This window comes from Nyctereutes procyonoides, unplaced genomic scaffold (genome assembly GCF_905146905.1).
Source record: "Nyctereutes procyonoides isolate TBG_1078 unplaced genomic scaffold, NYPRO_anot_genome, whole genome shotgun sequence".
NCBI lineage: Eukaryota > Metazoa > Chordata > Mammalia > Carnivora > Canidae > Nyctereutes > Nyctereutes procyonoides.
In genome coordinates, this window is record NW_026575048.1 from 38,758,954 (window position 1) to 38,776,135 (window position 17,182).

At 47.1% G+C, this 17,182-nt stretch overlaps 1 protein-coding gene across 3 annotated transcripts in view; it reads left to right on the forward strand.

The window, feature by feature from the left end:
- Positions 1-14,482, forward strand: part of REEP1 (receptor accessory protein 1) — a 104,661-nt gene extending 90,179 nt beyond the window's left edge. For 2 of the 3 annotated variants that reach the window (XM_055327122.1, XM_055327120.1), the window contains 4 exons: positions 3,903-3,938; positions 8,998-9,149; positions 11,425-11,492; positions 12,034-14,482. In XM_055327122.1, the coding sequence (XP_055183097.1) occupies positions 3,903-3,938; positions 8,998-9,149; positions 11,425-11,492; positions 12,034-12,265 (488 nt within the window). In that variant the 3' untranslated portion in view covers positions 12,266-14,482. Of the gene's footprint in view, positions 1-3,902; positions 3,939-8,997; positions 9,150-11,424 lie in introns of all 3 variants that reach the window. The other variant, XM_055327121.1, reaches the window with a different exon arrangement.
- The last annotated feature ends 2,700 nt before the right edge of the window (positions 14,483-17,182 follow it).

The window sequence follows — 17,182 nt, forward strand, 5'->3', positions numbered from 1 at the left end:
GCCTTGCCTACTCCATCTGATTATCTGAGGGTTTGGGGATGGTTGGGGTGCCTGAACCAAGCCTGGAGGCAACAGGCACAGCTGGACCTGGACCAAGGCAGCTTTCTTTGTTCTCTTCTTGTCTGACCCTATACTCCCAGGAGGGCTTCCCTGACTTGAGCACCTGAATGTCTCCTCCTACCCACCCAGGACTTATGGCTCTTGTGATCCCTTTGCCCTACATAAATGTTTCCTGTCCTCTCTCCCCACTCTACCATTTCTTCCCATCCTTGAGTCCCCATTCACCATGCTAACCCTCAGCCGCTATGTGCCATGGGCCATACTAGCTCTGAGGTCTGATTCCTGAGGCCATGGCTTTATGGAAACCACACCTCTATCACCAATGTCTACCTCTGGTTGTAAAATGCCTCGCATAAGGTTGCTTGCATGAGGATCAGCCTGGGGACCCTGTTAAACATGTAGAGTCCTGAGCCCATCCCCAGAGGATCTGGTAAGTCTGGGATGAGACCCAGATATGTGGTGGTGTGGAGGTGCAGTCATGTTTGCGACCCACTGGTGTCTGATCCATTGGTGGGTTTCAGGCTTACAGAGGGCACGGGTATGGATTAGGGGGGGTAGGGACCTGGGCTAGGACTCACATCTTCCCAGACCATTCCTTGGAAAGATTCGGAGACCTTGGCTCTCAGGAGCTGAGCACTGCTGGGTTCATGGTGAAGGGGGGGAAGGAGATAGCTCTGGATTGCCGCTTCTGTTGCTCACCCTTGGTGGAAAAGTGAGCCTCATGGATGGGAATTGGACCACCCTCTTGAAGCTTGTGGCTGTGATATGTGTCTGGTGGCTACCCTGCTCTTAAACCTAGAAACAGGGCCATGCTAGCCACCTGGACTCTGACCCTGTGCCGTGAGGTGTACCCTGCAGGGGGCATCTTGGCCCCGAGCCTCAAGAACCCCAGCTGACTTTGGGGGGTCATGGACAGGAGTGGGAAAGAAGAGGCCCCACGGGTGCCCTAGGAATGATGACTCACATGCCCCGCCAGGGAGAGAACAGCACACACCCAGGGCAGATGTCCATCAGTTTCCTCCCTTCTGACAAATATCCCACTTTATCCTGGCCCCAGGTTTGAATATTATGGCTTTTTTGTAGGAGGGGAAATGTTTTAACTCTGGCAGGGTTGGGAAGGTAGAAGTTTGGCTGTAGGGGTGAGGTTATCTCCTGAATGAACCCTCCCCCAGGTGAATTTAGAATGGACTCCCAGAAGCCCAGGCAGGAAGGAACCTCAGGGATCATTCAGTCTAACCCTCAGGTTTTACCAATGAAGAGACAGAGCCACAGCAAAGGGAATGGTCACCAGGGTCACCCACTGATTGGCATTCTCCTGGGGCCTCTTGACTCCTGGGCCAGTGCCCCCTGGGTCTCACCCATTGACCAACTAGGTTTCCTGGAGCATCTACAGCTTCTGACTTACTGGGCACTGTCTCAGAAATATGAATAGGAACTGGAATTAGGTATTACCTCTACCTTTGCCCAGATTATTGGCTATAGAGCCTCAAGTGAAAACTGTTATTTGGAAGAAAAACAGGTCCCAATTCTGTGAGGCTCAGAGGCAGAGCAGGAACCAATGGGATAAAGTTGAGTAAAGTTCCATGGGGGCAGCTGCTTACTAGCTGTGTGACCTGGGCTAGCTCTTACCCTCTCTGAACCTCAGATTCTGTATCTGTGTACAAGGAATAATAATACCCTTTTGTAGGGTCATCTTAAGGATTTGAGTAAGCTAATCCTGTAAAAGTGCTTAGGATCATGTCTGGCACTCTGTATAATAGCTGCTATTATTGTTCCTGTTATAATTTTATTCACCTTTGAAAGCACTTTGTAATAGGAAAATATCCAAGAGGGAAATGGGCTGCCTTGCGAGGTGCCTGACACTGGAAAGGCCCAAACCAAAGTTGAATGATTCTATGTTGTCATAGATTCTATGTTGTCATTATAAAGTGAGCCAGGTGGAGGAAGTTATGAGAGACTCAGAGAGTCGTGGACTGTACTAAGATCACACAGGACCAGATCCAGGCCTTCTGCCTAGGCCCCTCCTTGGTGTATTATCTGGGAAGCCTCAGAATTTGGGGAGGGGAGAATTCTGGTAAGGTCTGAAGGCAATGGGAAGCATCTCCTGGGCTTTGACTATTTTCCCAGACCAGCACTAGATAGAAATGGGTTTGGGATGCTTTGTTTCGGTGCTGGCCTGCTGCCTTACATTAGCAGTGATGCCCGCTGCCCTCCGCCACACCCCAGGAGGCAGGAGGGTCACTCTGGATGCCAGCTGGGGGAGTTCATGGAGAACCAGAGAACCCGCCGCCATGCTGCAACAGGCTGCAACCCACCTGTGCTCCCCACTGCTCGCCCTTGGCCACAGCACCTGTGATTCTCGGGACTGGGAAGGGAGGTGCTGACCCAGCAGAGAGGGCAGGGACTATGTGGCACTCCCTCCAGCTGTTCTGGGGCCTAAAATATTTTTTTAAAGGTTTCCATTATTTAATATTTTTTTTAAAGGTTTCCTGGGGCCTAAAATAAAAGTTTTCTCAGGAAAACAGATAGGTGAAAGATGACCCAGGGCCAGGGCTTGGGGCAGAAGCACTCAGAATAGAGGCTCTGGAGCATTTGGGGATCGAGATGCCTGGAAGGAAGTCTGGCAAAGAGGCCCAGTAACAAAGGGCTCGTGTCCCCTCCCTCACTGGCTGTGTGGGCCTTAGACACTGGGCATGGTCAGGTGGGGCCCGAGTCTGGGCTTCCATCCTGGCAGGGTGACCGTGGGCCTCTGCAGAGCAGCAGATGCTGTGCTAGCAAGGCAGACATTGCCAGGCAGTTGCCAGATTTGCTCCCACTGGGTGTAGGTTCAGCCTCTGACCCTCTCTCAGAATGATACCCCAGGTGATCACTACTAGAGAATTTGAGCTCGGCATGGAAGATGAGCACAGTTCCCTTCAGCTTTCTCCTCTGAGAAGAAGGTACGGTTATCCCTACTTAGCCTAGATCTTAGGGTTGTAAGGAGAGAAAACAAGAGAATTTGCAAACCCTGGACAGGTGGCAGTTGTTGTTGAAGGCAGCCTGGCAGCGGACAGCTAAGAAATGGTGGCTAGACCCCATGGAGTTGTATTAGTTGGGCAGAGGCAACAGTTTCAATGTACATACAGGCAGATCTTGAGAACATGATGCCTAGTGAGAAAAGTACAAAGCCAACTGAGATATTATGTAACAGTGTATATAAAATAAAAAGACATGGCCTATGGTCTAAAATAACAATATGGAGTTTCCAGGAACACATTGCCCTCCCTCCCTCATAGAATTTTGTTAGACACCATTTATTGAAAGCTTGGCATTGAACCCAGGAAGGGTGCAGAGGATGTTAAAAGAACGATCCTTGCCTTCCATGAATTTGGAGATACTCGTTCACCATGTATTTAGTAAGCACCTGCTGTATACCAAGGCCCAGTTGTTCACCCAGACCAGTGGAGTTTGCAAGGCAACAGCCAATTAGGTCTTTGACCAAATGACTGACACTAAGCACTCTGGGGCGGCAGTGGTCAGTCTGAGAAGGTTTCCTGGAGGTCATTTGGAACTGGAAGTCATAGAGAGGAGGGCTGTGTGGGCAGGTGTGGTTGAATTTATTTCTCAGAGGACACAAGGACTGACCTCTGTGGGCCAGGCAAGGGCATTTTCTAGCACCTGAGAGGAAGCTGAAGCTGGAATGATCTCATCCTCCACCTTGGTGTCTCTACAGAGACCCACATCCCTGGGACTCCTATATTGAACACACTGGAATCGCACACCTCACTGGGGCCTCCCTTTTTGTCTGGGGCTAGCTCCTGTCAAGTGAGGGATATCACTGATGATGTCCCCCATCCCCACAGTGTGTACCTGCTGCTCTACCTGCAGGACCCGGAAAGGTGAGTAAGCAGCCAGCCTCTGTGCGGTGTGCTGGACTCTTGCCTCAGGAGGAGGTTCTAACCATAAGCTGGTACTGACCTTGGGGCTCCCTTTCGGCTGCATAGTCTGGGGGGAGTCAGGAGGTTAACCACCTAAAATGACAAACCTGTATTCTCTTACAGCATCTGCAGGCTAAGAATTCAGGAGCAGCTTAAATAGGTGGTTCTGGGTCAGAGTCTGCTAAGAGTTATAGTCAAGATGTCAGCCAGGGCTGTAGTCATCTGAAGGCTTGACTGAACCATGAGGATCCACTCCTAAGATGCTTCTCTTGTGGCTACTGGCTGCAGGCTCAGTTCTTCCCACATGGGTCTCTCTGGGGCTGCTTGAGAGTCCTTACAACATGGTGACTGGCTTCACCCAAAGTGAGTGATCCAATAGAGAGAGAGGACATGCAGGAAGCCGCAATGTGTTTCAGGATAGGACCTAGACTTTGAAGTCACACACCACCACTTCTGTCTTCTTCTGTTTGTTGGAAGTGAGCCATTAGGTTCACCCCACACTCGAGGGGAGGGGGATTCATCTCCACCTCTTGAAGAGAGGAATATCAAAGAACCACCACAGGGTCATATTTCCTTGTGCTCTGGTGATGAGGACGTGGGAACCTACCCAGGTTCTCTGAAGCGACAGAGGACGATAGTTCCTCCCTATAGTTCAGAGTTTTTGGTCCAGGTGCAGCCAAGGGAGCCCTGGTTCTGCTTTGCCACTCACTAGCTATGGAATTGTGCGTGAACCACCTAACCATGCTGAGCTTTGATTTCCTCATCTTAAAATAGACCTAAAGATCCTGCTTCCTCACCTCACTAAGTGGTTGTGAAAATGTCTGTGAAAAGGCTTTTTATTATAGCCGGAAGCAGCCAGGAAACCTCAGGGAAAGGGGAGGAACCTGGCATTTCCCAGGCCTGGATGGGGACTCCTGCTGCTGCCCTTCCTGAGAGGAAGGTGTAGCCATGGCCACCCTGCCTTGGCCATGTTCTCTCCTGACCTGCTCCTGCTGTTGCCCTAACCTTGACTAGGCACATTCTGACAGGGGGATGGTGCTGGACTGGCCCACCTCCCCTTTCACCTGCCATGGGGAGTGCCCCCCATGGCAGAGCTGCCTCTGACTTCAAGGGCAGAAGGACACCCCTCCAACTGCCAGCCAGCATGAGGGAAGGAGAGGGAGGGGAGAGGCAAGGTCCTCACTACTGCGCTACTGCCCGTGTCCCCAGCACCCGCCCACTGAGGCATGGCCGTCCATCTCTCCCACAGTGGTAAGAGCAGGGGCATGAGCTGTGTTTTCAGAAGTGTCCTGGTTTCCCTTCATTTCTTCATTTATGAGACTTCTCTAAGGCTTTTGCAAGTCTATATAAGACCTGGGGGTCTGGGAGACCATAAATCCAAAGTGAACTGACAGTCAAAAGAGTGAAGCAAGTGGACAGTGGGTGGGGGGTGTCTAACTGATCAGCCCTGTGTGCCTCAGAGGCCTCCCAGTCCACATGAGAGACAGATATACAGATACACATACTGGTCTATAGAATGTGTGTGTGTGTATATATATCTCAAATGATTCTGTTGTACACCTAAAACTAACATGTTACATGTCAATCATATCTCGATTTTAAAAAGAAAGAAAGGAATGGAGGGGTTGCATTGCTGCGCTAGAGGCTAGTATTTGGACCTGGTTCACAGGGACCAACCTTGAGCTCCCAGCCCCCTCAGGCGACTGTGATTATTTCTCACAATTCTCCAATTTTGAGTTTGTAAATTCTGTGAGCCATTCTGAAAGCCTCTAATTCTGTGATATTATCCCTTGGGGGACCAGGGAAAATAAAGCTGCCCTCTCCTCCATTCCTTCCTCATGGAACTGCTCTGTGCTGTTCTCTGGGGAGCCCTCACCTTTGGTGACCTCCGAGGGTTTCCAGATTAGAGGCTGCATTTCCAGTGCATTTCAATAGAATTGCAGTTGACTGTAGGGATTGAGTGGACTTTGCCTCTCCCACGCCCTCAGGGAAGCTGTGGGGATGGAGACATTGGGGAATGAGCAGCAGGCTGGTGGGGTGGGGCCTCCAGCTGGGGTGGCCTTGTTCAGAGCTGTGATCTGGGAGTCTTTGCCCCAGCCCTCCCTTTCTCAGGCCTTCTAACACCCAGTGTCCCAGAGTTCTCCCCATACTTCCCAGTTTCCATAAGGTCTACTTGCAAGGAACTGGGTTCGTCTATACTAGGTCCCTCTGTGATGGTGAGAGAGTCCCCAGGCCTCAGTCCCCTCCATAAAGTATGGCGATCTCTGCAAATGAAGGGTGCTGGGTGGGAGAGGATTTCAGGGGGTCACAGACACTTTGGTCAGAGGGCACTCCTGGTCCCTTGAGATGATTTTCATCTGTACATCTCAGACCCCAGAAGAACATTCTCTCCCCGCTTCGGCTCCATTCCTGCCCCTCTGTCAGTGGATTCCCTGTTGTTTGGGCATGGGTCTCTTTGTTATTCTCTCTCCTTCCTGCCCAGCTGCCCTTTCTCCTCCCTCTTCTCTCTACCTGCCTTGATGTAATGTAGAACTGAAGTCTGTATTACTGCTCAGAGTTAAGTCCTAGAGATGCACATTTTTCCTTTTTTTAAAAAAAGTGTGTGGGACATCATATTAAAAAGCAAAGTCATACCTTTTACTCATCCTAGTGAGAGAGAGAGAGAGAGAGAGGCGGGGAGAATTGGCCTTGAGTGTGGTCCAGGGCAGCCCAAGTTTCCTCCAATAGCAGCAGGAGCCGTCCTAGCATGAGGAGTGAGGGCGGTGTGTCTGGGTGTGGACCTGGGCGTGGTCCCACATGCTCACAGGTGCCTACGAGTTTCATCGTTTCATCCGGAAAGACCCTTCCCTAACAGAATATTGTTTTCTTTCTCCTCGGTGGCTGTCGGCGACGCGGATGTAAGTGTTCCAGATGGGCGTGCTCTCCTTCGACACGTTTGCTGACTTCCGTGAATGGCTCCCACTAATGTGTGCTGTGTGGGATGTGTTGGCTAACCTGGGGGTTTCTTTGGCACAACGGTAGAGCGGCCTGGGCTTAGTGCAGACTCATCTACTCAGGCCTCCCAGGGCTCTGAGACTTGTCCAGTTTCTTCCTCCTGCCCTCCCCACCGCACAGAGAAGAGGTAGAGCCACCTGCCAGCCTACTTTAGTCCTGCTGACACACTTGCTAATAGGAATGTCGGAATGTTGGCCAAGGCTGCGGCAGAGAGCAGGGGCTCCTGCGCTTTCCTAGAGGCCACCCCACCTTGGGCACTAGGGTGGCAGCTCTGCAGGCCCAAGGCTTGGCTGCCATCACCTGAGGCTTGGAGGTGGTGGCTGTGGCCATGAGCTTGCACGAGAGTTGTCTCTGGGAGTGATCAGAGTATTAAGGAGTGGATAGCAACAGCGCAGGGAAAACCCTGGACCAAGATTTGGAGGGAACCACGTGTGCAGAGGCACTCAAACCAGTCCCCAAGTCTGCTCCCAGGATGCAGTTTCGTGCTGGGGCAGAGCTGGCCAGGCTGCTTCTGTGGTTTCTGCCCTAGGCTGAGGCCTTTTGGTTCTAGGCAGGCTTGTTTCCTTTTCCTCCTGTTAGGCAGGAGGTATCTGTGTCCAGAAGGAATTTCTCTGTGGACGGTGTCAAGGTCTGACTTGATAACTAAACTCTACGATAATGTCAGTATTCTGCCTAGGACAGGGCCAGAGGATAAGCTAACCTCATCCCACCACCCAGGTTGGGGGATGCACGGAGCAAAAAAAAATAAATAAATAAAAATAAAAAATAAAAAACCAAAGGAAGTTTAATGGTCTAAGTCTTGGCCCTTACCCAGGCGATGTCGGAGCCGGCGCTCCCAGACTACAAGTCAGCTTTGCAGTTTGTGGTTCAGACAACCTAGCGCTCGTGCTGCCTCCTGCTGGCTGTTGGGGAGTACAGCAGCAGTACCTGGAAAAGCTGCTCAAGATTAGAGGGTCTCCTGTTAGTTTTACTTAACCTAACCCACACCTGGTTAAGTCTGGAGCTGTGTTATAGTCTAGCGAGTCCCCTGGTGGTGGAGTCAGTCACATTTGGTGACTGACTTTTTAGGAGCAGTAGCAGGGTGTTCCAGAAAGAGTTCTACTTTCTTTCTGCAGGCCTTGGGGTTGGTTAACCAGATGATCTGAGGGCCCCCTACAGTCTGTGATTCTAGGTAAACACAATTATATGAAACATAGAATGCTATCTCTTTGAGTGTCAGATAAGCTGGGTACGTGCAGGAAATATTTTATATCTCGACTAAAATAGGACCACCTGGCCAGACGACATGGAATATACGCTTAAGCATGGAACGTTTTAAAAAATACTGTGCATTCAACGACATGAATTAATTCTGGAGTTTTCCCTGTGGATTTAATCAAGGTCTTGCTGTCATCTGGGGAAAGGGTATTCCCAGATCCTCTTTCCACTAGGTTTCTTTGCTTCTCTGGGATTTGTCCTTGGAAATGAAAAATCTACATAGCTTTGCTTAAGGTTCTCTCTTAAGGCTTCCTGGCATTTGACATCCTATCTCAAAGAGCACTTGGAGCTAAATATGCAAGTGTAAGGCACTGTCAACATAGCGTGTCTGTGGAATAGAGGAAACTGCCAGGCCCCTCTGAAATCACTGCATATCCATTCTAGAAGAGATTCTTTCCCTGAGCATTCTTGAGTGTGGCATCACAGGTCTCAGCTGCAGGGCTTGACACCTCTCAGCTAAGACAGCGTCTTCCTTCTCCTGGGGCTGCAGTACCCCCACCTCCCTTGGTAGCTTATCAGTAGGTTCTGGAACATCCTGTGCCCAGTGCCTGCCCACTTCCAGTTGTACCCTCACAGCCTGGGACCACCCTGCAAGGAGGCCCAGAGGATGCTGGCTGCTTCTTCAGATGCAGGGACCTTGGCTTTCCTAACAGGCTTGTGGTGCTGTGTACCTAACCTTGACCTTGCCTGCCCTTCCTTGCTCCTTTCTACATTGATCCCTCCCTGCTGTACTTTGTCTCCTTTGTATAGATTTTAAATGGACATTAAGTGGTTGAGGGAGATGTGAATGAGGGTGGTGTGAAGGCTTGGGAGACCCACCAGGTCCAAAACCCGTTGGCATTTTCCGATGAGGAGGAGGAAGACCTGCTGGATTTCATGTACAAGTATAAGGCGCCTCGAAAGACGGAGTTTCCCCTGGAGGTACACGATGTCTGGGGCCACGGGTTGGAGCATGTGTTCCCACAAGGGCTTTGCACTGGAGATTTGGGGGTCCTAGGATTGGCAGCTCTTGGGACATCCAGCATCTCCCAAGGGCCTGGGGTAGGAAGACCTCTCTCCATCAAACAAACAGGCAGGACAGACCACTAGATAGCATCCAGATACCTGCTGATAGGCAAAAAAGGACTCTGCTCGTTTTATTTAGAAATAAGAGAGGTGATATAGTACCTAAAATAAAAATGAAAAATGTGCAACCACTAACCTGAGATGGTATGTGAATGAAAAACGCCCCAAATGTGTGTCTTAGGGGCAGGAAATGTGTTACTTGACAGGTTTCTATAAATAAAGCTGATTGTCACTATATCTCCAAGACACAGTGATGGTGTCTGGTACAAAGCAGATCCTGATAACATGTTAGTGAAAGGGCACAGCCCTCCAAAATGACCCGAACCAGTTATACTAGATACATGTACTCTGGCCAGTTGAGGATGTGGATGGGACGCCCAAACCTAAAGCCTCTGGGGCCTTGCTTTGTGATGTGGACAGGGAGTCACCAGGCTCAGGTCCAGGTGTGGAGCTGGCTGAACTGGGGACCCCCAAGTCTTCCTCTCTGCCCCTTGCGTCTCCTCTCCTGTGGCCCATCTGCTGAATACTGTGGTCTGAGAGTCCATCTGAGGCAAGTTCCCCTATCCTCAACATAGAGACCTTTGGGAGACTTAGATGAGGGAATGCACTGAAATGTTTGCCTACTCAAGCACCATGGCCTATCGGTCCCTTTCAGACTCAGACCGTGGTTCTCACCACTGAGTGTACGTGAGTTCATCAGATTCATTTCCAGGGCGGGGCCCCTATGGGTCAGTTTTGAAGTTAGAGGTTTTGGTAAAAGATGTTCTGGGTGTGCCCTGTCCATCATAGCCTGGAAAGCCTGTGCTGGGGGTAGGGGCTCTGCTCTCACAAGGAAAGTGCCCAAAACATTGTAGGGTCTGAGCCTTTGTACCATTCTGGTTTTGTTTTGTTAAGCTGCACAACCTGCTTTACTGTTTCATTAGCCTGAGACAGGTTACCAAAAGTTAGATTTCTCTGATTCTTCTTTTACTGTATCCAGAGGTGGCTGGTAAACATTTCCTAATCAGAAAGGTGTCCTGAGGACTCAGGATGTGAAAGGCCAGAGCTTTGTATTTCCTGTTTTGTTCTCTCCCTTTCCTCCTCCCTCCCGTCTGTGTGCCTTCCAGGCACTGAACTACTTACTGGGAAACAGCAAAGGTGGACCTGGCTCCCAGGGAGTTCACAGTGTAGAGGGAGAGACAGGGAGCAGATCAAGCACACTTCGCCATAGGTGCAAAGTCCTGATGTCCTCTCATGTGCAAAACCCTATGAGAAGGTGACTCTGGGTATGTGTGTCGAGGCTGTGGCCAGAGGGGCTCAGGAGTGACTTTTGAGCTGGGTCCTAAATAGGAAGATAGAGAAGGGAGGGAAGGGCTTTGGGTCCAAAGGAACAGAGGTATAGAAGGGTGCCACAGAAAAAGTTAGTGGAGAGAAGTGGACAGAGACGGGTTGAGAGTAGTTTGGGGCCAGCCGTGTCACTGCCCCCACCCTGCCCTGCCCCTACCCCCAGCTTAGAGTGCTGTGCCAGGACAGAGGTTTCCTTTTCTTTCATTGCAGAAGTAACTTCTGTGATTTGTGTGTTCCCTGGAAGGAGGAAGGAGGGCTCCCCATCCTTGGTAGCCATTTGTAGGGGAGATGGGGTGGAACACTTTATACTTAAGGACAGTCAGTGTCTCTTTGCTGTGCAGCCTGCTGTACATTAAAGGATTTCACATCCAGGAAGAGGACTGGGAACTTGGTGATAGAAATTTCAGGCATGTACCTGGAAACAGAAGGCTTCTTTCCAAAGGAAATGATGAGAACAAGGGAAGAGATTGGGGGTGAGGGGGATTTCTCTGCTGAGTCACTTGTTAGGATCATTTTGCTCCCAAGGCAGAAACAAGAAAGTTGTGTCATCCTTCTGTGCAGCCATTCACCAGGAAGACCCCGGAACTTGGGAGAGCATAAAGAGGGAGGGAGGCACCTGTCTTCTCAGCTGGCTCAGCATGGGATGCTTGGGGTGTGACCCTGATTCCCAGCCAGCTGCGTCACACATATGTGGGTGTGGCCAAAGGAGCTGTGTGTCTCAACACAAACCCACACAGGTGCTCACCTCAAAAGGCTCCATGCTTATGCCAAATTGAGGGATGCCTTTTTCTATTTTCTCTGCCAGGCACCGCCTAGAGTTCTTCGATCCCGCTTTAGGAAGAAAAGTACCTCATCCTCAGCCACTGAAACCACGTGAGTGAGATGAGCCAACAGCACCGGACCCACAGAATGTTTCTTCTCTGCCTTAAAGAGCTAGTCACTAATAACATAGAAATCTGCAAGCTGGTGTGTTTTGAGTGTGCAGCCTCACAGACATAGCCTTTTATCTCTCCCCTCTTACACTTTTAAGATCTTTATTTTCCTTTATTTTGCTGGGGAGAGGCTAAAGGGAAAGGTAGTGTGGGGGTGGGGGAGGTGTGACCTTTAAGTCTTCTGAGGTTAGTAATTTCCCACAATTGGATTGCCAGTAGTGTGTTTTTAGAAATAGGAGATCACCCTCACACTGCTGAGATGTACATTTGTAATTTATTTGTTGCATACTTCGTTTTTAGTCCTGTAAATGCAGACAAAGCAATTTTTTTAAACTTTTTTTTTGTTCTTGGTACTAATACTTTGGACTACGATGTACATATTTATGGCTTTTGGCTTAATCTGATGGACTTGCAAGGGCTGCCAGGGGTTCTGACATGTAAGAAAACTGCAAGATATGTAAAAAAAATTATTTTGATTCTAGAGAATGTCTCAGATGTGCTTCTAAAGCTTCTAAATGCAACTCCAGTGGAACATCCCTTTCCCTGCAGGACGATGGTCCATCTTCTTCAGACAGATGTTTAGTCAATAGACCAGAGATGTTTGGAATGAAGAGACAATATTGTAATGACAGAGATGAGTGTAATGAGACCAGGGGAGCAGCCCAGAATAAGAGTTATCACAAGAAGCTTGTCTCCCCCTGGATTCTGGATTAAGAGCTTCTGAATCTTTTCAAGGGATTTACCAAAGCCTGAGGCAGGTGGCTCACCCTTGGTAAAACTGCCTGGGGATGTGAATTCACAGGGCTGTTGAGAGGAATCATTTGAGTGTTCCAAAAGTGTTGGACGAATGACTGTTTCTCCTTCATAGTAACCAGTTCTGTGACTTGTTTCTCCAGGTAGAGGAGTCTATAATCTGAGCAACTTGATTAAGAGAATACTAAGCAAAAACCAATCAGTCAACCCAACCCAACCCAAACCTAAAACTATGTTTCAAATACATCATTAAATATTCTGAGACACTTGTCAAAACTCTGGGTTCTAGAAAGGTTTCAGAGGTTGAGATCTTTACTGACTGGCTTGCTGCTCAGCTTCCTGGGCAGCTGTGGCTCACATCCTTCTGTTCCCTTCCTGGCTTGTGCAGAATGTGAGCGAGAGAAGTCGCGCCCTCACAGGCACTCCGTGTCTCACTGGACATCATATGCAAGCCAGAATCGCTTGGTAGAATAGAGCGCTAGCTGAAGGGATTCTCTGTTTAGACTGAGAACTTTATCTGAAAAGAGGAATCTGGTTTAGATAGCATTTTGATCTGAGGTAGTTCCTCCCCTCTCGGAGAGCTGAGCCTAAATGTAGGACTTGTATATTCGTGCTTAAAGTTGGTGTTTTCTTTCAGTGTAATGCATGCAGTGGTCACAACCCAGTCACTTATAATAATTCGATTGTGTTTGTTCATAGATATGCCCTGAAGATTAGAGAATTAGTGTTATGTACCACTTAGAACTTACTGTCAACCAGATATAAACTGGCCCAGTTAAAGACCATTTCATGACTGAGCTGCATGAACATATATAAGTAGACTTTGCTGACGACACACTGGCTGGATCTTAGCCACCTGAGAAAGGGTTTTACCTGAAGTTGATTTTTGCCAGATATGCATATTTAAGTCCCTTCTTCCCACAATTCCTCTGAGGGTGACTTTGTGATTTACAACAGAATTTAGGAAAATAAACCTAAGAGCAAATTTGTGGTTCAGAGGGCTCTTCACTGTCTGTGCCCCACACCCACCAATACCTAAACCCTTTAGGGAAGACAGAACATCTGTTTCTTCACGCTCACTGAATGGTTTCAGAGGAAAAATATCTGCTTTAAATGTATTTACCTGTTAGTTGGGAGTACCCAGAATTACCAGAAGCAGCTTAACTTGAGCAGCTTTTAAGCAAATTTTTTTTTGCCAAAAAAACAAATGCCTTTAGCAGCAGAGATCCTTTGTGAACAAACTATATTTTCACCATTTTACGATGTAAAGTTTTAACAAGTACAAGCTATCAAGTTTGCACTCAACTATGCCAAAAACAAGTTTGAAGCACTCTACTCTCAGACATGCTGTATTACTTCTCATTCAAGATTAAAAAAAATATAAAGGTATCCAAACTGCTGTCTTAATGTAAATGTAACTATTGTTCCTTCAAGTGTTGATTAGGGAGTTGGTTTCTCTCTTAAAAACACTCACTGTACAAATGAGAGCAGCTGTCATATTTCTGGCAAAATGTGTTTACTTATCCAACAAGCTGTATATTTGTGTATGGACTGATATAAAATGTGAATGCCTCAAAGTGTACATGTAGTAGTGTGGTGTTCTGTCTAGAGGATATAACTGAACATTTTTAATTTGCTGATTTACAGACACAGGCTGTTTACAAAATGCTAGCTCAAAAGTCTGTAATTTTCATGTAATAACTTTTAGTTATTTGCCATTGGGCACCTGTTGTGTTTCTGAGGAGGGGAGAGGTGGTGGTGTACTTAGACACTGGAGAACTTCGTCATAATCCCTCCTGGCTTTGTGTGAATAGCTTGCTCACTTCACTGGCCTCTGAAATGTGTGTTCTCTACAGTAAACTGTGTGTTTGTGATAACAGTGCTCGTCCACCATGATCACTGCTGAGTATCTCCTAGTCCTCACCTTGCACAGTATTTGACATGGCAGAGGATGGGCTTCATTCTCCAACAGCACACACTCAGAGAGCTGACCTTCTGGATGGTGACCGTGCAATTTCTCTAGTTTATTTCCTGTAGTCCCCATAGAATGATCTGTAATAAAATAGTATATTGGACTGTGCATCAAAGGGTGTAAAATTACAGTATTCCAAAGGTTGAAGTTCTGTTTTGTTATAATGCCTGATATATATCTTGAATAAAGTCTTAACATTTTTCTTTTAAAAAAAAATCTTTGTAATGTTGATCTTACGAGAAAAGAGAAAATACTTTTTTTAAAAAACTGTGGAAGGTAGCTAGAATTAGAAGCTGAGTAGTCAGTCCCTAACTTGCCTGGTACCTTGGCCCCGTGTCTACTGCATAGAAATGTTGCACGGGGTAGGGGGAATCAAACGAGTGTTTTGAAAACCAGTTGATTACATAAGTTTAAACCTGGTACTATGTTTTACATTTGAAAAGTCACCAAACTGTAGCTGAAAAAAAAAAAAAAGTTCATGGGGTAGGCAGTTTTAATTCTGCAAACAGAAAATTAGGTCTGTTTTCTCTTCATGGTAAGAGGGTGGTAGGTGTGGAGGCACACTGGGGGGTGTGGATGTCCTTTACATCACTGCAGCCCTTGACTACAGACTGAGTGCCTGGCTGGTTCAGTTGGTAGAGCATGCGATTCTTGATCTCCCTGGGTGCAGAATTTACTTAAAAAATACATATATGGGGGCGCCTGGCTGGCTCAGTCAGTTAAGCGTCTGCAGCTCAGGTCATGATCTCAGGCTCCTGGGATGGAGCTCCACATTGGGGTCCCTGCTCAGCAGAGAATCTACTTCTCCCTCTCCCTCCTCTACCCCCTGCTCATGTGCTCACTCGCTCTGAAATAGAATCTTAAAATATAAATATAAATATATATATATATAAAAATAAACAGGCACATATAATCTTCATTGGGTGGCCACAAAGACTTGGGCATTTAAAATTTGAAACATCAAAACGAAACCCTCATTTTCTTTGCCTTTATAGTCATATTCTGTATGCTTGACATGAGGGCTATAAAATACAGCAGCAGCTGGTAAGGAAGCACATTCAGAAGGCTGAAAATCCATTCATTTATTCATTTACTGAGCCAAGTCCAATGGCAACAGAACTGAGACTACCAAGTTAAGAGCTGAGAACAGAAAAGCAAAGCTATGATTTAAAGGCTGACTTGGTACAGTGTCATGAAAAATTATTTAGTATTATGGTGCTAGATTATAGTCACTTATTGATTTAGATATTAATTTTCATGTGGAAAGGCTCTGGGAAATGCACAGGATTCCAAGATGTTAGACTTAGGTTCTGTGACTTATTAGCTATATTTCGGGTAATTTATTTAACCCTGTATAAACTGCAGTTTCCTCAAATATAAAACAGGGATAAATAGTATCTTCCTGGGCATCTGACAGGCTTAGTTGGAAGAGTGAGACTCTTGATCTTGGGATCATGGGTCTGAGCCCCATGTTGAGTATATAGATCACTAAAAAATAAATAAATTCAAAAAAATAGTATCTCCCCTACAAGGCTGATATGACTATAAGATATATATATATATACATATATATATGTATGTATATATATATATATCCATCCTCATGCTGGGACATGGTTGATACTCAATAAATTAGACTTTTACATAAATTTCAATGTAATTTAGGTAGACTCTTTAACGATGTTTGGTTGTCAAACTATAAAATCAGTGTCGATGATAAGCCATGCTACCCATAAGACAAAAATTATATATATGAAAATTCCCTTTCTCCGAAATCATTTCCTTTCAGCCCTTCCACTTTAGTCCATGTCTGGATGCTGAGGCCTGTTGCCAGTCCTTGTGTCTACGTCTCCTACCCCTGGCCTCCAGGAGAAACCAAGGTGCTCTGAGGCCCCTGTAACAGAGATCTTTGTTGTCCATATTTGCACTGCCAGTCATGGAGGCAGTGAAAAGTGGCTTCTTCCTCAACTTTATGCACCAGTTCCATTCCACTGGGGGTGGGTAGGAGAGGCAGGGACCAGGCAGGTAAGAAATGTGGGAGCACCTGGGTGGTGGCTCAATTGGTTAAGCATCTGACTCTTGGTTTTAGCTCAGGTCATGGTCTCAGGGTCATGAGATGGAGCCCCACAATGGGCTCTGTGCTCAGCACGGAGTCTGTTTGTCCCTCTCTCTTTGCTCCTCCCACTACTTGCTCTCTCAAATAAATAAATGAATTAATTAATTTAAGGGATCCCTGGGTGGCGCAGCGGTTTGGCGCCTGCCTTTGACCCAGGGCGCGATCCTGGAGACCCGGGATCGAATCCCGCATCGGGCTCCCGGTGCATGGAGCCTGCTTCTCCATCTGCCTATGTCTCTGCCTCTCTCTCCTTCTCTCTCTGTGACTGTCATAAATAAATAAAAAAAAAAATAAAATAAAAAAAAATAAAAAATCTTTAAGAATGATGTAGAAACCTTGTGATTGGCTTCTGCCATCTCAGAAGTTATGAGGAAATGAAAACCAATCAAAACAGAATGCAAATGCATACTTCACTCTTACCTCATCTCAAATCCGATGTCTGTTGTTTTTTCATTGGTCGCATACAGAGACATACAGATGGCCTTCTAGTTTTAGAACCCTCTATGGTCACCTCTTTTCCTTTTAAGGAACATGCACTGCATTGGTTCCTCTAAGAAAATCCTCTAATGATCTTAGCCTGACTTGCCACAGAATTTCAATTTGGTTATCTTTAACTTATCCTATTAACAACAGAACTTCATCTTATCATCACCAAATACTTTATTAAAGGGTTTGAAGTAGCAAATGAGGCATAATTCTATTTAATACAGATAGTCCTCAATTCAGGATGGTTTGACTTAGGTTTTCCGACTTTACAATGGTGTGAAAGTGACATACATTGGTAGAAACT